The 25,781-nt window shown below is 35.5% G+C and overlaps 1 protein-coding gene across 2 annotated transcripts; it reads right to left on the bottom strand.

The window, feature by feature from the left end:
* Nucleotides 1–1,989: 1,989 nt before the first annotated feature.
* LOC121424769 (F-box only protein 9-like) lies at nt 1,990–20,082 on the bottom strand. 2 transcript variants are annotated; one of them, XM_041620544.1, is made up of 13 exons: nt 19,951–20,082; nt 17,886–18,401; nt 17,308–17,365; nt 16,144–16,227; nt 15,476–15,503; nt 14,590–14,622; nt 9,721–9,817; nt 7,410–7,573; nt 6,634–6,833; nt 4,044–4,159; nt 3,662–3,775; nt 2,670–2,749; nt 1,990–2,295 (listed from the first exon to the last, which is right to left on the bottom strand). In XM_041620544.1, the coding sequence occupies exons 1-13, from the start codon at nt 19,951–19,953 to the stop codon at nt 2,187–2,189; spliced, it is 1,602 nt and encodes a 533-aa protein (XP_041476478.1). In that variant the 5' UTR covers nt 19,954–20,082; the 3' UTR covers nt 1,990–2,186. The 2 variants fall into 2 exon arrangements, with proteins under 2 accessions (XP_041476478.1, XP_041476486.1); XM_041620552.1 differs by lacking the exon at nt 14,590–14,622 and having other exon boundaries at nt 19,951–20,081.
* Between the last annotated feature and the right edge of the window lie 5,699 nt (nt 20,083–25,781).

Genomic DNA, 25,781 nt, shown 5'->3' with positions numbered 1-25,781 from the left:
CAAAACTTTATAGATGCATGATGAATAAGTGACAATGAAACAACGAATTGCAATTCAAACTTTAATTGATGCCATATTAATGTAATCCTTCTTCGATTTTGTATGACGTAAACTAATGACCACAATAGCTAAGGCAAGTACAGGATTCTATGGGGTAACAAAATAAAAATAGACAGCATGGACCAATTAACTAGCTTTTTGAAAAGAAAAAAAAACTTGGCAATATAGAATAATAAGTAGAAAATATCATATACACATAATCATAGTTTTGAAGATAAAGCTGCATCAACGAACTCAAATAGTGACTTCATACTTACCGAGTCTCATTTAAATTATGATGATTAAAATATAATTTATCATTATCACTAATTATGATTGAAAACTGGAAACTTTGTATTTACAGTGTACTCTATGCATACATGTATTTAGCAATATTACTCATAAATCACTTGCCTGTAAATTAAATTGTTAATTCAATATTAATTGCTCAAAAGTGTCCAGTTTGCAATATTGAAAGGCACCTACTTTGATAATAAAAGACTTTAATTTACAAAAAGTGCTACGTGTGTACATATAATGATATACTAGGTAAATTTCAACTTCATTAAAAAATAAATTTTTATCACAATATAATAATCTTTAAATATGTTAGAAAACATTTCATACCCACAAGAAACAATATTTGAGTGTATTCTTAAAATCACATCAAAATGAGTTCAATAAAGGATTCAAAACATTGGTTTGACATTAGATGATCATCAATAATGTCTATGCTTGTACAATATTATGCAACACCAAAACAAAACCCTCTCCACCCAGGTTTGGTCGCTCATGATGGAGTGCTCACCAGGGAGTGGAGAAAGTGCAAGGATCATTTGGGGGTATGCAAAAATCTGTAACAAGGAGAGGGGATACCCATATATCTGTAGAACATTAAGATTTAATGTATTAAGGGCTATATAAAGGTGGAATATCATTATCATAAGTTTTATGAAACAAGGCTTAGGTGCTGGCAACAAGATCAACATATAGCTCCTGCAATAATTCCTCATATGAAAAAAATCCACATTAAGCCAACATGAAATTTAAGTAGGCCTGTGTCTCTAATCCTAACCAACAAATTATTGTGAAACAAGACACTTACAGAACTCACTGTATGGGTCAACTTGACATACATGTAGGTGGGTTATATTAACCAAATGGATACAAATCAATGCTTATGAGTGCAATGGACAGAATACCTCATGAGGTGAAAGATGAACTGATCCATTTAATGAAGCATAGCTGAGTCGAATGGATCATTCATTTCATCTTTCACTGAATGAAGTATTCTGTCCATTGCTCAAATGAAAATAACATTCATTATTCAATTTATATGACACCTAAAAATGTATCCCTTTTTATTTGAAATTTACAGATTTTGATGCAAAAGCAAAATTCTTATGTAGTGCGAGCTGGGTCTGTTGACTGTCGTATACAAGACGCATGCTGCGAACACAAACAGTTTTTACTTGTGGTGCCTGTGGTCTCACTGCACGCTTTTTGAATTGTATGGATCCAAAATTCCATGAAGATAACACCATTGTAGAATGATCGACATCAAACAACCAATCAAATGACAAGGATCTATCTAGATGTCATATGATTGATGTTAAAATTTGCCTTAATAGGTGGGTTGAGGCAACATGCTGGTTGAATCTGGTTGAATCCATGACTTCATGCGGCTTGGTCCCTTGAGTCAACTTCTCCAACATTTCAAAATAATAATAATAATAATAGGCATTTATATAGCGCCATCTATCTAGAAATATTATATTCGGAGGTGCGTTATTATTATTATTACCCGTTAAATCAATGATATTAACGGCCAGGTGTAAAAGTTATTCCATGGGTTATAATAAAACTATTTGATATGATACAATTTAACCCATGGTTTAAAGGTAATCTACCTTTGTGAATTAATGCTGCAGGGCCAATATTCTAATTTGCTTAGTAAAGAGAATTATACAGATTCCATTTCCTGAATAACTTCACAGTACAAAACATTTGACAAAACACTAGTACAAAAAGCATTGACAAGGTAATAGGAACATATGAGCTCTGTATAGTCACATAATGTGATGTGACTGCAACATGTGACTGATCACCTGACTCAGTGGTCACCTGATACACGAAGGGGAGCTAGTCTAGAGGAGGGTTTCAGCAGTCTTTGCATAGCTCTTCACACGGGAGAAGTAGAACGGATAGAACTGGTGAGTCATGTCAAACTCTGTGGTGTTCTCATTCCCAGTTGACCTAAATCAAAATAAAAATAAGACTCCATCTGTATTTATTTAATTTTCATAAATATATGCACAGATTTTCCCATGTGTGTTCCTTCTTTTAAAAGCTCTACCCAAATTCTTTTTCAATGAATATACTTTATAACCCCACTTTTACTCTGTACTTATTGACCTAATTCATATACAATATATTATACATGTCTAAAGATAATGACTTACTCTGCACAGTTGTAATGAAGTCAGATCTCCTGAAAGTGAGTATTATGCGTTTTATAAGAAATAAATATCAAGTACAGTGTGCATCTAATTCAAATTCTGAATTTAAATGACAAAACGTTGAATACATGTAAGCCATTAAAATACCATTTCTAGCTTCATACACTTTACCTGTATAGAGTGCGACAAGCATACCGCTTCCATTCTAACTTCATGTTTGGCCTCCGACCATAGCTAGTAATATTCAGCTCCTGTAAGACAAAACAAAGTAAGAAATACAAATCTTTGAAGAAATGTAAATTCAGACGAGCACCATAGCTAATAAATTTAAGCTCCTATAGGACAGATAACAAAGTAAGAAAAACATTTTGAACAATGTGGAATTAGGATGAACTGGAACATGTTTATCCCTATCTTAACTGAGCTATTTCAGACCAATACATACCAGGGGGGGGGTTCAATTTGATTGCACGATTTCGTGAAAATTTACACGCACATAGAGCTGGATGCAAATAATAAAATTGTCAAAAAATTGTTTATATTTTTCATTATGTACATAAGCGTATGAAATTTGCCCTAAATTTGTTTTTGCTGTATGTTTTTGCCTTTAACTCAACTTATATAGCTATTAGAATGCTAATTTGGGTGAGAGTATCAATTTTAATATCCAACTAAAGTAAAAAGTAATCATACATTTATGATTTTAGGTTCAAAAACACAATTTGCATTGACCTTGTACACGTAATCACATTTTTAAAGCAATTTTTGGGTCTTACTCATACAAAATGTTGAGTAATTTTGGAACAATGTACAAATTTGGTTACAATAGATGTGCAAGACTTGAAAGTATAATGACAACGAGCGGCGCGGTCAAATGCATTGGCGTAGTGATTGAATTTTTCAAATTCTAAAAGAGTACTTTATACCACTTCAATCAAATTGACCTGTTGGAGCAATGATGAAGTTAGATTTGCCTGTTTGAGAACATTATAAAGAAAAATATATGTCAATGAGGAATCAGAAAAATCCTTATTTCATTCTTATCAGAAGAAATTCTGAAAGATATTTTGCAAGATGAAGTTTGCTGCCCCCTACGGTTTTATCAAACTTGACGTCTATTTTGTCTAACTCACAATACCAGGTCATATGTAAGTAATCCTCACCAACTCAAAAGTCTGCTCTGAATCGGGTAGGTTCTGCTGTGCGTTCCGGTGTCGCATGTAACGACGGCCCGTATCAATCTCCTTGACCTTCTCCTTCTCAAGGACAGCTGACAACTACATTCATTTGGTAGAAGTGATGGACAGATAGAGAGTATATACAGTAAAAAGATTATATGACTTCAAAGTAGCAAGAATTGACTATAGCGGTCCTTTCAAAATTGAAATATAAACATTTATTTGATTTTATTTTTACATTATATCGAAATGAGAGGGGGTATTATTTGAGAAAAGAATGTAATTCACAAATCTCAATACAAGATTTGTTAGTTTATTTGCTGTACATTAAACAACCTAAAGTGAAATTAAAAATATGATTACTTACTATGTTTCCATCAATGAAGTACTGTCCTATCATCCGACCAGACATGGGATAGTTCTTATGCATCTTACTCACTACACTTTGAGGATCTTCCGATGAGCTTACCATCATGATGGTACCTTCAAAAGCACAAACAAAAAGACAAAACTCAATCATCATCCATTTTTAAAAAAAAGAAGAAGAGTATTACAACTTACAAAATTAAGACCAAATTTAGGGATGTGAATATAAAACACTGAACAGGTACACATTCAATGGCACAAATGAATAGTCAAACAGTGATCACTCACACTGCACAATAAAAATCGCAGTCAGACACACATAGGTACTTATAATAGCCAAGCGTACAACTCTTAATATTTTTACCTTATTTTATTATCATAAAGGTAAGAGAGAAATGTGAAAAGCTTAAAGAAGGCCTGCCACTCAATGCATTTTAAAATTCTAACATCCTAAATCCTCACAGATATTTTATTTCACAGTCAGTGTGGTGCTTTGTCAGTCAGTAGAAAAGGGACATTGGACTTTGGGGGCTTGCTGATTTTTAAAACAAGATGAATTTTTCTCGAGAGGAAAAAGAACATTCTTTTGATCATAATATCTTAGGTTTCTTGACCTCAACCTTGAACCAGTAGAATCTTGTTATGTGATATCCAAAACCATCTTATGCAAGTTTCATTTATTTTTTTTAATGAAATATCAATTCTTAGCCTAATGTCCGAGTTGCATGAAATAGGTCAACTTAACGTTTGCAGATATAATTAAATTTGTAAATGAAAGACAACCCTGACTGAAATAAAAAAAACTGTAAATAAATCCTACATATCCACTGGAATAAATAAATCTCAACATATCCACTGGAATCTTTGATTCAAATCTAATTAGCATAAATTGCTTTTAAGTTGAAAACGCAGCCCACTAGCATCACCTATTCATGTCAGCCGAAAAAAGGCTGACATAAATAGATAATAAACAAGGCCAGCATACAGCATAAAGGTTAGCTGGGGGTTATGGTGTGTTGTAAAGTCTTGTGTTGTGCATGTTTATTGTTATGTAGATGTGGTCACATCATCATGAAGTGACATCATCATCACATGACTAGTCACATGTTCTGTTATATGTGTCTCTGTACACTGGCCTTGCTTGCTCACTGCCTCCAGTCTCTTAGCAAGCAAGGCCAGTCTTATATACTCCAGCAAACGATAAGAAAACTTTTTGGCAGTTGATGAAGAAACCACCACGTCATAATTTTACTTCCCAAATCTCATGCATAAACACGATGTTTTACAATAGCCTTTCACGCTATCATCCAATAGGCACAGTATCTTTTATCATGCATTCATCAATACAAATTACGAATTTGTTACATAAGTAGACTATTAACAAAAGGTAATCAAATATAAAGCTTGAAAACAAGCTACCCACTCAGTCTGGTTCTTAAAAAAAAATCAATGATGAATACTCTTCTATTCACAATGGTCTGTCTACTCAAAAGTACTGAAGCAAATGCAGAAGAACATGTGCATCACCTTCAGGAATTTGTCTAATAATGGTGGGACACTAATCCTCGATGAAAGCATGATTCATGATTGTTGCTAGGTCAGACAATGGCCTGAAAGCCAGCTAATTTCACATGTCATGCATACCTTTGAGACAAAGATGAATGAATGCATGCCTCATGGCTATTTTAAGCCAGGGGAAGGCTGTTACTAGGTTTCAAGAGAAAAAATAGATTAGCCATTATCCCATTAAGCCCAATGCCCCCAAGAACACTTGAATATGCTATGGTTTATGGAAAATATGTATCATACACAGCAGGTCTGCGCTACAGGGGCATCAGAGAATAATTCCCCCCCCCCCTCATTCCTCATGTAGCAAATAAAGATGGAAAAGGAGATTTAATAAAGAAGGGGACCAGATAGAGATAAACACTAATGTTTATTACCCAAATACCTGTTATTAAATGGCGAAAAAAATCATGTTATTTTGAAATTACATTCATCCATTTGCTGATACTTGTCAATCATTTTTACAAAAATTTTCAATTTCAAAATTAAAGCAAAAATAAAAAATCTTATCCTTGGATGAGCTTTGATACAACAGGGATCAAAGCTGAACTTTAAACTTGATCATGTGACATGTAACTCATGCCAGATGATCAGTGATGTTTGATTACCCTAGTGTCCAAGTTACATGAAATAGGTCCAAATACTTTTTAGTTAAGGTGACATTTCAAAAACTGAGCTTTGTTATGATTTCAAAGTTGAAGACACTGCTTCCACCATCAGAAAGGCACCTAAGTCTCACTCTGCTATACATGCGAGAAGCAAATGATCTAGAAAGTCTCCCTTTCCATCAAATAGCACAGGATGGTGCACATCTTCTCAGTTATACCCAGACAACCTTGTGAATACATGATTTTGACATACAAGCAGTCCTATGCAGGCCTGTCGCCAGCCACAGATAACTGGGGCAAACAACAACCTGGCCCAAAGGTGCCACCAGCTGCATGGTATCACTACCATCATTATCACCACTACCCCTACCACTTTGACAACTACTACTAGAAGAACTGTACATAGAGTCAACTTACCATCAGGAAAGACCCTGAGAAATCGATGGTATTCCACCAGATGCCATGGTTTATAGAACGCATCCATGCTGGGTTCCCCCTGTCTGATGTAGGTGACTCGACTGATGTAAACACCATTGAAGTGGGGATGGGCACGATGGATGAACATGTCACGCCACGAGACATACTCCTTCATCAGATACGACTTCTTCCCCCACATTCTTGAACAAAAGGGTGACAAAACATGTCAAAGGGTGTAAGAGGAAAACTCCCCTCGGGAAACATCAGTAACAGATACAATCCAACATGAAAAATGCACAAAAAGGGAAGTATTCAAGTAGGACAGTTTCAAAATGACCACTCCCCACCCCATAAAAAAAATGACCTGCCAGAAGATCCTAGAACAGTGATGCAGTTGTTTAATTATATTGAAATATTTTTCTATCATAAAAGGGATACTGCACTGAAATTACTTTATTTAGGCAAAAACAAAAAAACAAAACCCATCTGTCCTAGAGACTGAATTCATTACAATAAGATATCTTGTCCAACAAAATTCTTATCAAGAACGGTGTTCACATGTAGAAATAGCAACAACAGACAAGATGTATTAGTAGCACTAGCAGTTGCTTAGCAACAGTATAGGTAGTTTAGTATGAACAGAACAGCAGTAGCAGAAGCATAGCACACACCATACGTCCTCTAACAGCAAGGCCAACAGAAACATACATGTAGCAGTGACAGAGGAAGCACTGGCTACAAAAGATCAAAAGTATAACAACAGGTTCAATACTAACCTCACACATGCCTTCCTCCATATCTCACTATCCCTAGAGCAGACATAGAAACCTCGACACACCTTGGAAAGTTGCTCCAGAGATCGCAGGTCAAGGCTGGAAGTCACAACCCAACGGAAGATGTAGAGCAGAACCTCAATGGGCAGCGAAGAGATGTGGGTTGCCTGCAAATTTCAAGACAAAATTGAGATTGTTAATAATGGGATAAGCCGTAAGCCTGAGTTTGAACTTGGGGCGATGGGGGGAAATGTGATTTACACTGAAAACAAATAGTTTTAGTGGTTGATCATGATAGATCAGGAGGTGAAGGTCATGTACTCAGATGAATAAATCTCTGACTGTGATGAGAGAGATTTTATCATCAATGGATAAATCACTGACTTAAATTGCTTTATCAATTTGACTAGTGACGAGAGAGATTTTACCATCAGGACTTGGGTTGGAGAAGAATGATTCTGTACTTTGAGCATTTGTCAAGTGGAGGAGTATTTCACCTCACAGTATCATGGTACACATATTTGCCAAAGCGATTTCCAAGCTTTGCAGAGCAATCCTCAATGAATCAAAATATGTATCACTGGACATCTATGTAATTTACAGCTGATCACAAGAATTTGAATCGTCAATAGTCTTCTATCTCAGTGTGTAAAAACACCATGAGATGTGATGAGAAATATCTCACTAACACACTAGAAATGTTGTACGAACACCACGGCTGCTACTCTCAAGGAAATGTCAATACCTTATGGGTAAAATAACAAGGACTTGAATGTTTGCAACAAATAATTGCAGACCTATATTTAAATGATGGATCATGTACAACAACTGCAAAGCTATTAATGCAAAGATGCTCATGAACATGTATAGTTCTGCTCAAAAGTGTGTGAACCCCACCACAGAGTGCACTTCTTCATGCCAAGTGTTGGATGTAGACTTCATGTTGAATGTCATATTTCACCACCCCTGACTTTACAACATGGCAGAACTTGAACACTTAAAATATCTTCATTTTCTGGTTCACTAACTTTTGAGCACCACTGTACGTTAATTACCTCACAACCAGGAATCACAAAATAGATGATTACAGGTTTGTTTTCAGTCATCCATATTCATTATTTAAGTCTATTTGTTTTTTTTACCAAATTAAAAATAATAACCATAAAGATCGTATATTTTTAGAGCGAACAAACTACTCTTCTCTGCTACAAGAGCTCTTGATTGCAAATGGATACTAGTTTGCAGCTTTACATTTGGGCAATTCCATAAAATAGTCAACCTTTTTGTACATCCGACCTCCATTTTTCTCAAGTTGAACTTCATTTTATAAACTGACCAAATCATGGATGTTTGAGAGCATTACAGACTGTCAAAAGAACAAAAAATTAGAGACAGAAAATTTCTTGAAGGTCCCACATATAGTTAACACTTAACATGCCACGCACACTACTAACCCAACGCCACAGTGCTAATCCGATGCTAATCCCCTGTGCCAGCCACAAAACCCCCCTGTGCCACATTGATTTTGGGATCGCGAGTCGTATTCACTCCTTTCAATAGTCATGATTACAATTGCTTGTAACTCTCTAACGATTAGTTTATCCACAAAATATTGTGTAGTAAAGTTGTAGGAAATTTCATACCCCTTATAATGGTGTCCTCATTATATGGATTGGTTATTATCTTTACCGCTAAAATATGAGTTGTATCAAGTAGTTCCATTTTGTGGAGTGTTTTGTATGGATCAAAAAACCTAGGTCTCTTCCCTCTCAGAGGTGGAGCCATATCTTGTAAAAAATGTAGAAATACTCGAAAAATTTGAATGTAAGCCGCGTGAGTAAGTTGATTTGTCAGAAAGCAGAGTTCGCACTGCACACAATAGTGCTAATTACGGCGTGCATGCGATGCGCAATACAATGCAAAACGGCGTAACAATGATTGTAATTCCGAATGTGCGCAGTCATGCACGAAGCAGGCGAGGGTAGGAAACAATGCAAGCACAAAGCAATCAATAGTAGGCGTGCGAGCACGAGTGTGGCATGTTATAGTAGGATACGTAGCGTGCACAAAGCACTCAATGAGTTAAGCGGTTGTACGTACATCATTTATGGAATTGCCCATTTGGGAAATGGGCAAATTTAAATAGTTTTGCTACAGTCACATTTCCCCTACAACGGCCGTAAGGTGAGTAAAAAACAGCCTTTTTATTCATTTTATTAAAACCACCTACATGTAGCTAGTACTAAAATTGTTAAAACTGCTGTTTTTGGCTCGAAGTAGGGGAAATGTAACTGTGCCATTACTTTCTACTCACAGTCTGAGGTGTCTTGTTATAGCATGAAGATCTAAGATCATTGGTGGTCATCAGTTGAAGCTGGATTGACAGAGTCTCTATATCATCAGGGTCATCACTGGAAAATAAAATAAATATTCTAATTAATATTTCTTTAAATATATGTATTCTTATCAAACAGATAATAAAGTAGATAATCTTGAACATAATCTAAAACATAGAATAAGTGTGGAAGGCAGAAAATTTATTTTATAACTGGTTGTATAACTGTAAAACCCCCTTTTTGTTTCTTCCTATGGAGATAGTGTGGATTACTTGTGGGACCTCAGAAATAATGGTAGAGTATACAGAAAGAATTAACAATAAATGAAATGCATAAATACAGAAAGTTATTTTTTTGCTTCTTCTTATCTAATAAAGACAGATAGTTTGGATTGATTGTGGGACCTCAGAAATAATGCATTTATACTGGAAAGATGTATCATGAAGAGTATGAAGGGGAAGATGAATCAAACAATGAATGAAACACTCCCAAATACAGAATGAAATAAATAAAGAGGAAAGCAATAAGCAATAAATGAAGTTTATGCCACTAGAGTGTATCAAGTTTTAACAATACATCCCAATAAAGCTCTTCAAAGAGTGTGGTTTTCATTGGGCATACAAACAATTTGCAAAGGATGCAAAATATAAAGAACAGGTGATATTTAAAAAACAAAACAAACTTCAAAAGTTTACGAACATCACACAATTTTTCAACACCCTGTGCAAATGACAAAGCTGTAGTCTAAGATGATTACATTTACAGTGTTGGACTTTGGCATTTATTTACATTTATATATATTTCGCAAATAATTCAAGTGAACTGTGAAAATCTTATAATAAAAAACAGACACTTGTACCAACCTAAATATAGAACAAACTTGCCAGACATAGTAAGAGGGGGTAAATGTAAGCTACATGAATATTTCAAATAAACATGTAGTAGCTCATAAGGAATACCTCATACTAGGAAAGGAACATACATAAATTTGAACATTACATGTACAATGTAAAAAAGAGCCCGATTGGGCAAATTGCAATTATTGCTGAAATCAATCTAATTCAAAAATTTAAGAAAAATAAGGAACTTAAATGATCATATTTACGCACAATATCAACAATCTACATTCTATTACATGGGATTTTTTTTTTTCTATTTTTATGATAAGACAATACATGTAGCCTACTTATCACTGGCTAACCAAACACATTCCACACTGCAAATCAAATACCTATGCTTCATTCATAGCTGGGTTTTTTTTATGATAATGCAACACCACAGCACACTGTAATGTCAGGGTGCTGTTAGGAAGGAGCTGTAACTCTTGTAATTTATTCAAAGCATGTTGATGGGTTCTAAAGCGTATCAGGGTTCCTAACATTCCACTTGGCTTTGAGCCTCCATGCGGCACACTGTTCTTCTGCTGAGGTGATTTTGGCATCGCAGTACCAATTCTAAACTTATGAAAACATTGCTTAAAAATCGCAATTTATAATTCAAAAAGCTCATGAATGGTTTATGTTACAATTTTAGTATCAAATAATTTCTCAAATTTAGCATTATGCCCATCTCGTAATTTTTAATGTCCTGTCATTTTATCAATAATTTGAAATCTTTGATGCTTGTTTCTGTTTTTTTTTTTTCATTTTTGCGATTGTAAGTCTATCAAAGGAAAATTAGATTAACTTTCAAAAATTCAATATTGGAGTATATTCCTGTCATTTGCAGGTATTTTAATGTCCTGTCAATAATTTGAAATCTCTGATGCTTGTTTCTGTTTTTTTTGGGTTTCATTTTTGCGTTTGTAAATAGTATGATTTTACAAAAGTTTGTGTTCTCTCATGAGATGCCTAACACATCTGACCGTTGAGAGAAATCATCAAAAATCATTAAAAGGGACAGCAATGAGTTGCAGAGATATGATGTTCTGATGCAGAAGTTTTAAACACTTATTATTCACATGTTCTTTTATCTAACCAGATGGTCAACAGATGCAGATTAGTGCATAAATTTTTTACAGTGTTGAGCATGAGGGAAAAGGAAAACAGCAAGACCCCTCTCCTTCCTAACAACTACCTGCGGTAAACTATAAAGGAATATGGCTGGCAATGGGTGCAAAGCAATGAGTGAATATGTTTGCTTTGTTGTTTGTTTTTATCATTATCTGAATGCTTTGAATTAATGTATTTTTGTTTTTTTATGTGAATGGAAGGCACTTTGGGAGATCAGGTCCACTGAACTTTAATACAGGCTACAAAACTGAATTCAATAGATAGGCCTATAGATAAATGGATATTTATTAACTAATAACAGGGCCGTTGCATTTCGATTTCTTAATTTACTGTATTATGCTTGTATTACCGGTAATTGGAATTAGATGAAAAGCATAACAAATTATTTAAATTGGGTTAAAACCTATTCTTGCACATTTTTTCAATTCATTCACTAGTAGTTAGGTAGTGTACATTCTTTTTGATAAGTTTTGTGTGATGAATAGAGCGGAACTTAGTGCATTATTCCAAGTACAACACATATTTGACTAATTTTTCTGGATTTCCCCTATAAAAGTATTTTGAATAATGTAAATTGTTTATCATCTACTTTTGGGAGATTTCAAAAGAGAATAAATAATGAAAGTATGACCCTGCGCCTTGAAAGGGCCTTAGATATTATTGGATTCAAATTTGATGACACCCTCAAGCTTAGGATACATGCTGTCATTTGAAATTTAAATAGAGAAATAACAAGCCAAATACCAGCTGGGTAGATTTCATTTCATATGGTTATATAGGTGAAAACAAAAGCTACATGTACTGTACATGTATATACAGTACAGTTGTGCTCAAAAATTATTAAACCCCTTACAAAATGAACGGCATTATGTGATTCAATATAGCAGTAGTGCTGACTTTGAAAACAGCTATTGAATTATTCACAAATGAAAAATTTCATAAAAATACTATGTCCAGTGACCCAAAATATCCTTTGACCATGAACATGTGACCTAAGACATGTGCAAAACACTCATTCATACCTGATTATTCTTATGTAGGGGAAGGCGGGGTAAGTTGAGCATAGGGGCAAGTTGAGCCACCAGCCCCAGGCCAATAATGAATGAGTCAGACATTGTGGTGGTGTAATGTATTGATAACCCATAGCATAACCCCTAACCCCACCACATTATTTTCAACTTTGAAACAAAAGTAGTTTTTTAGAGGGAAAAATATGAATTTCAGCCAAAAAAGTAAAAAAGAGTGGGAAATAGATAAGTGCTTTATAAATACACACATCTTTAAATATAATAAAGACATGATAACAACATTATCAGTCCAGGTATGGATCTTCATTCTTGTCATAGTCTTTTATATGATGGATGCATAATAAATGTGTGGATACAAAATTATCGCACTAAGTTCGGACTGGGGTAAGTTGAGCCAAACAGCATGGGGCAAGTTGAGCCATGGTAATTCCTATGGTAATGTATCTTAAAAACAAACAAACCATACAAATCGATTGAAATGCTTGCTGAAAGGAGCAAATTTACATGACTGCTTTTTTCCTTTTAAAGGATGTTAGTATTTAAAGAGAATTAGCAAGTGAAAAAAATTTAAACAAAAAATTAACATGCTGTTTCTCCCCTCATACATTTTGTACATAGTTTTTGTGGCTCAACTTACCCCAGAAGGTGGCTCAAACTTACCCCATATATGGGGCAAGTTGAGCCATTTGACATCGTTTTTTTCAAAGGTCACGATGACTTTCAGTGTGGGGATAGAAAGTTATATATAGGTAGAAAATATTTCAGAAGAATTAAATTTCAAGGCAAGGTACTTATTTCGACAAGATTATTAATCATATCAATTCTAACATGCAAAAAGCAAAAACTGTCACAACTTACCCCGCCTTCCCCTATACGTTTCAAGAACTAGATCCACATTCGAAAAATTAACGTCGGTGAAGATTTTGATATTGATTCCCCCATTATGGTCTAAGTTCATTCACCCTAAATGACCTCTGACCTACATCATGTGACCTGAAACTCAGGTAGGATGTTAAGCAATACTTGATTACCCTTATGTCCAAGTTTCATAAACTAGGTCCATATACATTCTAAGTTAAGATGACATTTCAAAAATTTAACCTTGGTTAAGATTTCAATGTTGACGCCGCCGCCATCGGAAAAGCGGCACCTAGAGTATCGCTCTGCTATGCAGGCAAGACAAAAATGGAGTAATGGTTTTTACCTAAAACATAAGAACTACCAATTGGCATGCCAAATGTTTTTGTATTTGATCATAATGTACAAGTAAATCTTGGTAAAAATATTGAAGCTTGTTTATTCTTATGTATAAGGGCTGCTACAAGTTGTCATTCAATTGCCCCCCCCCAACCTTTTTTATTTGCTGAACGCTGAAGTGTATTCATGGCGCACATATTGAGAGTCATAAACAGGAGAATGGGGTTTTGCTACAGAATTCATAAATCAAAATTCAAAATCATACTCATCAACATTTAAGGATCAAGGTCATTTTTCATCATATCCAGTCTTTTTTTCTAGTTATGAATAGCAGCAATTCAATGTATATGCAAGAGCAATGAATTGTTTATAAAATTGAAATTGATATGGACCATTAACCCCAATGACAAGGGGTAGTGATACCATAAGAGAAGAAAGAAAATCTAATAAACAAAATTAATTTTCAAACAACCATGCATTATAAACATTCATTTTCAAATAAGACATTAATTAACATAAGTACGAAGCCAACATTCCAGAGATTAAACACCAGCATATTATAAAACATCACTCAATAGTGAGATGAATTTGAGAAGAGAAATGAGCTTACAGGATCATCTCTTGAACCTCATTGTTGTTATTTCTGAAGATTCAAATGTTCAGAAATGCAAGGAAAGAATACATTAGGAAAAGTCACATTCATCACATGAGCAGAGGCTAATTTGCATTTTCCCCGAAATACTGGAGTAAAATTTACATATTAAGTTTTATTTAGGTAGATGAAATTACATTGTAGTTCCTGTCTCCTGCAAATAGAGAGGATAGTATTTCATATGAAATGATATGAAAAGATATACAATACTAACGCCTTCTAACAAACGGCGATCTGTTTGAAATATACAATAAAAACGTGATAAACATTTTTACAGCACGGAATAAAATTTTTTACATAGAGCATACTAAAACCCTAGCAGCTTTAATGACTTGGTTGCCCTGCAAATACCAAAACTAGATGTACAATATATATTGTTACAATGGTCTGTCTAGCAATGCACAAGGCAATACATGGGTACTGAGGCATGTGAATTTATTGAAAGATTATCATTCTTCAAGCCCCCACCCATCCATGGAGCCTTGTGTGTTGAAATGTATTCAAGGCATCAACACACCAGTAAATTGGGACCCAAACTTTGTATTTCACACCATCTAATGGAATGTACATCATAAAAATAATACCTTTTAATCACTAAACAAAGACACATCATCATAATGCAAATTATTGTGTTGGTGCAAGAACGCCCTTCACACCACACGTGCAAAAACGTCCTTAGCAGCACGCAAAAGAGCATTGCTTAAGGGCATTTCTGCACTGATGTGGTGCGCAAAAATACTTTGCTAAGGGCATTCTTGCACTAACATGACAATATATGATTTAAGAACACATAGAATGAGACTTTTAAAATACCACAACTAATAGCAAACCTTATGGTACTTACTCTTCATCGTCTGAGACCTGGTTGCTACCTGTAATTGGACAAATAAAATTGAAACTTAGTTGACAATTTAAAAGCTCAAATGTTTCAAGTATGGGCAAACTAAAGTTTGAATGATCATTCTATTTGTATAGAATCATATGGTGAAGGACTTCACTGAAATCTATTCTTGGAGAAAAGGGGGTTTAAAACCATTATACTGACTTTTTCGCTTTTTGCCAGCAACAGAACCTAATTTGAACAAAGAAACAATACCAACTATCAAATTATTTAAAGGTTTCCATGAAAGATACATGAAGCAATATTAAATTACAATGTTTAAATGACCACTCTAAATAAAAGATTGTCCTGCTTACTTTACGTTTTTTACGAAGCAATTACTCAAACTCAAAACCAAAACTTTTCATTTCAAAATAAAAGAAAGATAATTTTAACATGGCCAGGTCGATGGTCAAAGTATATCATAAACAAAAAATAAATAAAAAAAATTAGTTAACGAGGAATCAATATGTTCATTTTTCAAAAAAATATTTCAAATAGGAAAACCATCAAAAGGAAAAGTTATGTTAAACAATGCTATCTTTGATAATCCCAATCTTTGTGCTCTGTGTTTTTTGTCTAACATGTACACATTTGATGATATTCAATATTTAAACCACTGAATTTCTTACCACTGTTGCTGTTTCCCTCGCTCTCTTGCACACGGCTTTCCACATCTGGTACAAGCTGCATTGCTTGCTTGTAAAACATGACCGCTTTATAAAGATAAAGAAAATGAAGCATGACCATCTTGATAAAACGCATGATCTCAGAAATACGTATCAGAACCCTCATCATAAAACAACAAACGCACTTCAGGAGGTCTTTTGGTGCACAGAGTCTAAATAGGCTGCATGTAGCTAGAATGGAATATCCATGTTTATTTCACTCAAACTTTACTCATTTATGTATGAATCAAATTTTGAGGTTCATGATTGACCCAATGACCACCCTCTTCTTTCATATTGAGATGCTGTGGGTGCTCTCATTATAGGGGAGAAGCCAAGAAAGTTTTAATCCTATTCATCACTTAGTTAAAAGATTTAGAAGAACAAAGTGACCACCAATAAGAAAGGAATAAGGGTACACTGAATCAGAGATTGTATCCATGTTGAGTAAATCCAATAATCCCTCTATTGTTCTTACCAAGGGTCTTTGATTCAACATTTTCTATACCACAAACAAATAACATTGCACACTTGAAAAGTTTCATTCTAAGAAAAGACTTTTTATGCAGGAGGCCTGAGTGATTTCATCCCAGCTACATGTACATACAGCATAAAGGTGCTCTTCATGGAAAACAAGATGAGTTTAATGTGTATCTATTTCAAGGCTAATATTCTGACCTTCTCAACCTAGTAGGCCTGAGGAGTGCAGAACTTTCCTACTACAGGTTAAGTCAATTTGTTTTAGCTTAATATGTTAGAGGAATGACAATCATGTGTACAGTAATGTAGATCACTATCAAAGTCATGATTTCAATTTGGATCAAGGCAAAAACTTCATAATTGCATAAGTTCTCCAGAATACAAGTAAATTAAACCACTTAACAGCATACCCTTTTCAAAAATTTCCTTTCTCTCCCTTTATCTCTCAACCTTCCCCTCCTGAATCTCTGACTTTATTTCTCTCTCCCCTCTAGCCACTTCTCTCTCTCACTCCATTTACATTTTTTACAATTTGTATTCTGATCAAAATGGACATATGTACCCAATTAAAAAACACACTCATCTTTTATTATACAAACCTGCATACCCCCAACAAAAAAGAATTAAAAAAAAACTAATAATTCTTACCTTCATACATTCTGCCATTCCTTTCATGTTTCACACCTTGCTTGAACAAATACTTGGCCTGTAATCACAGAAAGATGAGTGCAAAAGGTTACGACAAATATTCATGCTAAAATTTTGCAAACAAGATTCATGACTGAAATTAAGACAAGAATGTTGGACCAATTGTGGGGATCAATGTAAACAAATCTTGTGAAATCTTGAAAACAGCCATGCTGATTTTTTTTACAATTCCAAATTTCTAGGATCAAAAGAAGTATCAGCTTAGATCTACATGTACATACTTTGAAATCATTAAGTGATTTGAAATCATACTTATCTGGATAAGCTATTACTTACGAAGTGCCAATAATTTTGGGGACGGGAAATTGCACTGATGACCGGCAGCATTGGACATGTACTGGTGGTCTGGATAGTTAATCATCATTATCATTTTATTACCAGAAATATCATCTGCAACAATCGATAAGCTTGAGCATGGCAATAAATTGGGATTTTCCAGGGCTCTCTGCTTCAGTTTCCAGGGTTTTTTTTGAGCACTTACATCCCCCATGTAATATTTTCCCTCTAATTAAGTGTACCTTTTCTTCTACCGATTCAGTCAAGAGAGATGAAACCTCTACATCACTCTCATTCTTAGGCTCTCCTAATGAACTCTTGTTGCTACTCCTCAAGGCTTCCTCGCTTCCCTTTATGGAACCAGGACCTGTTTCATCATTCCTCTGCTGTTCTGTCCCAACCACAGAGGGAGAAGATCTAGCTGAATTTTTCTTCTTCTCTGATCCCCTCATCGAAGGGGATGATGACCTTTGTCCTGGCTGTGGGGAAGGACTTCCCTGCAGGACTGGATTGCCAGCGGGGGCTGGACTGCCACGTAACGCAGGACTACCTCGTAGAGCTGGACTGCCACGGCTATCACCTTGATCTTTGGGTACATTCACCAACTCTAGTTGCCATTCTTGTCTGAAGTTGGCAAGCTGTTCTTCTAAGGTTGGTTTCTCTGGGTTAGCTCTGTCGTCCAGCAACTCCAACATTTCTTCCATATCAGTATCGTCTCCATCCTCATCAAGAACAGGGATGACTACATTTTCATTTGCCTATGAGATCAATGAATCAGAAAAATTTTAGTTACCCCTCTTGCACGGTCAATACTGAATAGATTCTTGACAGCATACAGTTAACATTTATACCTCAACCATTGCCAAATCACAAATATTACACACCCAACTTCTGACATTTTGAAACAAATGCATCTACAACCTTTCATCTTGCGACCCCACAATCTCTAGAGATCTTTGGTTAAACAAACCAAGCTCAACAATAGCCCAAGTCACCAGAAATTTACCTTGGACAACCAGTAGCAAGAGTTCCATATGTACACCTACCCTCAGTAAAATTTGAAGAAAAAATATGGATATGGGCAAAATTTATACCAGAAACAAAGATATGATGCTAAAATAGTGATAAGTCAAATTTCTATGCAGTTATTTAACATCTCCTGATGTAGATGGTAACTCAGGGTTTTTTTAGGATGAAGATTAGGTTAAGAATTTCATTCAGGATTAGGTTTAGGGTAATTCTTGGGGTTAGGGTATGTAATGTTAGAAATTCATTTTCATGTTCAGAGCCTCTGAGAGATTTTGACAAACTTTAGGACATTCTGGTTCACTTGGAAAATCCAACAAACAATAGACCCCCAAACCAACAATAAATTGCCAGAGAATGTTCTCTGTATTTAAGCCAAAATGTTAATTTGGTCTTCAAAATGCATGAAAAAATTAGAAAATTGGCTCATCTTAAAAGAGTAATTTCTACTTCATGCTATCAAAATTTGAAGCTACAAGTAAAGTTGAATGAAAAAAACCAAGATCCACGAGTTTCTTTAACACCATTTTTGAAGCCTGCTTGGAAGTATCACCAAGCTTGCAAATATCCTGCTTGAGTGAACCCTGAACTTCAAAGAATCCTTGTTTTATCCAAATGTTTTGAAGCTCTTTCTGAATTACTGCTGCACTAAATCAAGTACCAGAGTGGGTTAGGTCTACTGTTGATTTTAATTTCCTGGGGGTGTTATGTGTGAGGAAAATGTTACTGGCTCTAAATCACCAATTTTGAGACTGATAGAAGCATGGAAAAGTGAAAATTTGTGAAAAGCAAAGATATTCAGTTTTTGTTATTTTTTTAAAGATGTCTCGTTGCATAAATTTTATATTCCCTCCCCCCCCCATTAAAATCCCACCTTTGACCACTCTGACAGTACCGGTAGGCTACTATTAGCTACTAAATAACGGTAGTATTATTTAGAGTGAGTTCACCACCTTGAACTTCGGGTAGGTGTAACACGAGGTGGTAGTGAGGTTGAATGGAGCCATAGAGATGTATACTAATTACGCCTTATTAGTATATATTAATATATATATATACGGTATATATATATATATGTGAGTGGAGCCTACACGAACATCACTTGAGGTAGCTTGCCCCCCCCCCCCCTTGAATATCAGTTCCAACATCATATACAGTGAATGGGACTGAACAGTTAATAAACAAGACGGAATGATTGGTGAGGACATTTCTAGACTTGATTTAATTGCTAAAATCTATCTTTATGAGGTCCGAAACTTCACATAAAATTCTAAACTTTACCATGATTAAACACTCGGCCTCTTAAGTCCTTCATACACCTAGTTCACGGTCAGTATAGCGAATTACTGTTCCAAACACAATTGCCCTTTTCACAGCTGCCATATTGTTGATGTTTAACCCGAGTGTAGTGATTCGATATGTCGCAATATTATGTGCGCGGCGGCGGCGATCGCGGGCGCGCACTTTGCATAGCCTTTTTTGGTGCCCTCGACAAAATTTGCACTTAACTTACATAATATTATTTATGATGCAACAAAGTGATTTTTTTAAACAATCATAGGCGGATCCAGAGGATGGGGGCCTGAGGCCCCCTCCCCCCATTGGCGGAGCAACTAAAAAAGAAAAAGGTGAAAGAAAGAAGAAAAAATATAAAAAGGGAAAAGAGAGGAGAAAAAGAGGGAAAAAAGAGAAGGGATCGAGTGAAAAACAAGGTGAGGGGAAGACTTGAAAAAAAAATCCGGGAAAAAAAATCTTTAATGTCACTGAATAAAATTTTCGCTCACGCTTTGCACTCGCATTGTATGTTCGATGTGATACATATCTTGCTCAATAGACTGATATGGAACATAAAATATCAAGTTTCGAAGTCAATATAAAAAACATATTCAATTCGGAAATCGAGCTTTCAGTATTTTGTTTGATTTACAAATGGAATTTCAAAAAGTGCTCTGTAAGTGCTTTTCAGGTCTGATTGTCAACAACTTCCGCTCGCGCTTTCCACTCGCATTTATAGACCTATATATTTTCATCTTGTTCAGGAAACATTCAGTGCTTTGATTGTTCAATTTTCAGGACAAAATGCATGAAATTTCAAAAAAATTCAGCTCGCGATTCGCACTCTCAATATTGAAATAGGGCACATGTCATTCATGTTGTTTTATAAGAATATAGGTAGCTGCTAGGACCTAAAGAATTGACATTCTAAGCACTTGCATTTCTTTTATATTGCATGTATAGATTTAGTTTTTCTTGTTCACCATATTGTATTATGACTGTTATACATTATGAAAGATTTCTGCCTAAATGAGACAGAAAATCGTGTACAACTCTTGAACGGACACACAGGTCACGGAGTGACCCTGAGTGCAAACAGCTGACTGTGTTACAACGTAGGGGTGAAACATTTTCACAATAGGGGTGATCAAACTCACTGGAGGGACTTTAATTCACTTATAACAAAGAAATGTGTACTACAGTACTCCTGTTGAATGCTCTGATGAAAATTATATGAGTTTCACATTCATTTGAACGGGAGGACAAGATTATTGTATATATCGAGTGCATTATGCATAAATCATATACCATTGCGACCCCTGCCCGGCCGATGGTTCAGGCATGACGATCCTGAGTGACGTCACCGATAGAGACCTCAAATGCCAGGAGAGCCTATTCGACAACTAACTTCATCTAAAAAACACGTATTGAAGATAACATCCAATGGGGAAATGGCTTTCATTTTCATGAAATATACATTCCGTTCCTCAATAAATCTTTAACCCCGTCGTTAACTGCCCATTCATTCTCGAGCAATGGGGGAATGCATGAATACAGAGTGTCTCAAAGTTTGTGTGAAAAAAGGTGCATTTTCCATAGAACTTCTGCCAAAAAGCAATGCGTAAGGAAAGATTAGCCCCAAAACACGAATAGATGAGTTAATCAAATGGAATGAATCATGAAAATCAGTGAAATATACTTTCTCCTGTACTCATTACTGAATACCCCGACTTGATACGATTAATTTTTCCCCCTCTCCATCAACTTTTAAGAAAAAGGGTGCATATTTTCATAAAAATATCATGTGTTATATCGACGGACGCCCGTGCGTACGAGCAGGAGGAAGCCAAATGTCTCGTATTTTTCATAATGGTATTTTTAGTACAGGGTTCTCTCGAAAAGCAGTTTTTTATGTAATGAGAACACCCTGTCTAAAGAAAACATAAATAAATAAAATAAATAAATGCCCCTTTAAAGAAACTAACAAAAACTTGGCCGGCCGTGGAGTTGGCGAAAGCTACGATCTGCCCCTAAAACACAACCTTATTAAGCATCAGCGGATCCAGGGCAGCTAGCGGCCCTGGCCGACCTCCCGGTTTATTGGCGGCGCGCACTAAAAAAGGGGCAGAAGAAAGGGGGAAAGGAAAGAGAGAAGAAAAAGAGAAGAAAAAGAGAAGAAAAAAAGAAAAAAAAAGACAAGAGGGGAGAGAAGAGCAAGTAGAATATGCTTAGGAATATAAATATATCTTTAAGAGGAGCGTTTAATGAAGGACTTGTCAAACATTTTATCCTACAGGTACTGTTTTAGAATGGCTCAGTTCAGTGCTGGGGAATAATGGCTTTCAAACCAGTATGCATATAGAAAAAAAAATTAAAAATAAAAAATAAAACCAGAGAAAGTTGAAAGCTTTTCAAATCATAAAACCACAAAATTTGATAATATATTACAATCAAGGAAGGATAATAGTACCCACAAAAAGAAGAAAATGATAATAGCTAAGATGACGTCAATATATGAGTAATTGATTTTAGAAACTTTTTCGGTCCCCAAAAATCACTGAAATAGTAATTTGAACGCTCATTTTAATATAGATGATTTATGAGTGAGTGCTGCTTGCTAGGCCTGGAATTTCTTTTTATTTCTTAAAAAAAAAACGGTTCACCATGAAAAAGTTCATCGTTTAGATATAATGTAACTCTTCAAAATGTTAATCTGTCACTGAAGAATATTTTAGTGTCTCCTTTAGTTTTATTTCTTCTAATTTCATTGTCTTTATTTCCAACATAGGAGATTGCCGATTTTTACTCTGCACATAACACTGGTCTAATTATTCCTCCTCTCATTAAATGAATATCTGATTTCCTTCATTGTGTTTCCTATAGGCACCCCTTTCGCTTAATTTCCTTACCTTCTTTCCTCACCAGCCAAAAATCAAGATGATTTCCATTTTTTTTACATTTCCGAGAAGAGATATAATCAGTGGTGTACATTTTTTTTTTATTTCACAGAAGAATATCTGTTTTTTACGTTTTCCCCCTACATCTGGAATATTTTATGCCTGTCCTTTGTTTCCTTGTTTTGTTTCCAACCCTTTCTATTGCTTTCCCTTCTTTCCTTAACTACCAGCAGAGAATAATCAGGGTCGGTGGTGTAATGAGAGAAAAAAGTTGAGGGGCGAGATTTTGCTTATCAAACAAAATTCATAAAAAGTTGCAAGCGAGCGAACAAAAATAATCGACAAATTTAAACAAAAGTAAATTTTTTTGATAGATTTTTTACATAATATTAAAAAATAGTTTACCCTTCTCTCTTTTCTTTCCTTTCCTTTTCTCTCTCTTTTTTTTATCTTGGTCGTAATTTTTATTTTTTGGGTGGGAGGGGGGCAAGCATCAAAAGTCCCCTAATCTCTAGACCACTTAGCAGGGTGATTTTTACTTTCTACATTTCGAAGAATATAGTTAGTGGAATAAAATCAAGGGAGCGGGGGAACACGTGCCATGTGTGACCCGGGGGGTCCAAAATCAAAGAGAAAAGGAGAGAAAAACGTCAATAAAGGGGGAAAATAGATATTTATACACTACACTACTCGGGAGTATCGATGATACCCATTATGAAGATTAAGAGTCGTCGATGCCGTCAGCTGTACGTCTTGCCAATATTTCAAAGAATTCAGAGTCTCAGACGTACGTACTTGGAGCCCACTCAAATTATAGCCTGCTAGCCCTGCTATTTTAGTTTCTGCCCAATCAAAGAAATCCACGACAAATGAAAGCAGCGTTTCCACAGATCCAAAATAAATTTTCCGAAACTGAATCCCAAATTTCCCGAAATTCAGAGATATTTCCTGAAATTTCCAAATTTGATTTTAATAACAAAATAGGACAATGTTTTTAATGACAAGGTTTTTAACATTTTTTGGTTCACGCCCTCTTTAAAAAAAATAGCAAATTAAAAAATGCGAGCGCGGAGCGCGATCGGAAAATTTTGGACTATACGGGGTAAACAATTATTCTTTAATGAATATTAAAAGTTGCAAGGTTTAATTGTTGTTTTATTATAATTTTCGGATTACCCGGAATTACCTGGAATTTTTTCATTACCCGAAAAATACATAAAAATGATTCGGATTACCCAGAACTCAGAAGGTAATTTCCTTCCAAGTGGAAACACTGAAAGAAAGTAGATGGCATCAGCTGTTTCCAAAACTGTTTCCAAAGTGTTGACGCACTCTACGTTCTTTGCCTACGTCCATGAGTCCCTCCCCTCTGATTATGCCCGCTTCCTAAGTAATACCCGCGCAAAAAGAAACACGCGATATATTGGGAAGTTCCCAAAGCCGGTCGACCCTCCCATTCTGGAGAGTTTTAGGAAAACAGCCTACTACCCCATCATGTCTTTGATTTCACAACTCACGACTTATCTGTAATCGAAAGACAGAAGCCTTAGGTTCCTGTAGCATACATTCAACAATTCGCTCGAGGAACTTGGTTTGCATATGCAGCATACAGCCCACGCCAACATGGCCAATGACTTGTTTACAGAAAGTCACCTGAATTTAAAAATCAAGTGTGTAAAAAAAAAGAAGGAAGGAAATCACAATCCAAACGATTCTCGGAGTGTAAGATTACAATCAGAAGCCTGTATAATATTTTTAGATAAAAAAAAAGGACTATGAGTAAAAAAATCATATAAGGTGGCAGCCATATGGATGAAGGTTACACTTCATAATTCCGAAGGTTCTTAATTCCGAAACACGTAAATTGCCTGTACCTCGATGCTCGTCAATCCGAAAACGTAAAAGGGTTCGTTAATCCGAACATTTGTGGCGTTATTCCGAAGGTTCGTTTTTCCGAAAGTTCGATAATCCGAAAACGAAATAAGGTCCGATGTTCTGAAGGTTCGTTAATCCGAAAACGAAATAAGGTTCGTTGTTCCGAAGGTTCGTTAGTCCGAAAACGAAATAAGGTTCGTTTATCATTACGTTTTCGGACTAGCGAACCTTCGGAATTACGAACCTCACTTTGTTTTCGGACTAACGAACCTTCGGAATTACGAACCTTCGGAATATACGAACCTTCGGAATAACGAACCTTCGGAATATCCGGACCTTTGGAATGACGAAGCTTCGGAATTACGAATGTATGCGATGGAGGTTAATGCTAAGTACTGAGCAGGCTAATCAAACTTCCAGGATTTTAAGGGACAGTCCTGAATTTCACCGGTATGTCCCGAGTCCTGACCGACCGTGCCTGCATGGGGAGCAGTTTGTCCCGTATTTCACGGTTGTTAACACGGTTTGAGGACTTTCAGGAACTGCAATTTTCCCATGATGTGTTATACACTAAGGGTAAGAAAACAATTAAAAAAAAGGAAGCTCGTGATGAAAATTATTTTAATCACACTCCGTCTTCACTACATCCGGGATCTACGCAGTAAAAAGCTTTTTAAGTTTTTATACAACGCTGTTTACTATATGAACTTTAGAGTATTTGTTTAACCGTTTAAACAATCATGTTTAATTTATTGAAGGTCAGATATTGAAAATTAAACTTTGTTGCTTGAGATTTAAACACTTGTTTAAACCGTTTAAACAATTACTTTAAGGTTCATATAGTAAACAGCGTTGTATAATTTTTTTACTGTGTACATCGAGAAGAATGTTTGTTATCAGCAGTAGTTATGAACTTAGCGCGAGCGCGGGTATGTGGATGTACGATGGTTGGTGTGAGTAAGTGTGAAACAAAACAAAGTGTGCGTGTATATACAGTGCGTCCCAAAAAAAACTATACACTTTTGAAATGGCTGCCAAATAAAAAATGTAGCACTTTGGGGAAAA

Source organism: Lytechinus variegatus, chromosome 1 (genome assembly GCF_018143015.1).
Source record: "Lytechinus variegatus isolate NC3 chromosome 1, Lvar_3.0, whole genome shotgun sequence".
Lineage (NCBI taxonomy): Eukaryota > Metazoa > Echinodermata > Echinoidea > Temnopleuroida > Toxopneustidae > Lytechinus > Lytechinus variegatus.
The sequence above is the reverse complement of the archived record's forward strand: the minus strand, read 5'-3'. Positions and strand labels throughout refer to the sequence as shown.

What these genes read in the sequence shown, in the direction of transcription:
- LOC121424769 (XM_041620544.1), bottom strand. An exon ending in CTGAATCGGTAGAAGAAAAG is followed by an intron (nt 17,366 to 17,885) that starts GTACACTTAATT and finishes CTGTGATTACAG; the next exon opens with GCCAAGTATTTGTTCAAGCA. An exon ending in ACTTCATTGATGGAAACATA is followed by an intron (nt 3,776 to 4,043) that starts GTAAGTAATCAT and finishes AAATGAATGTAG; the next exon opens with TTGTCAGCTGTCCTTGAGAA.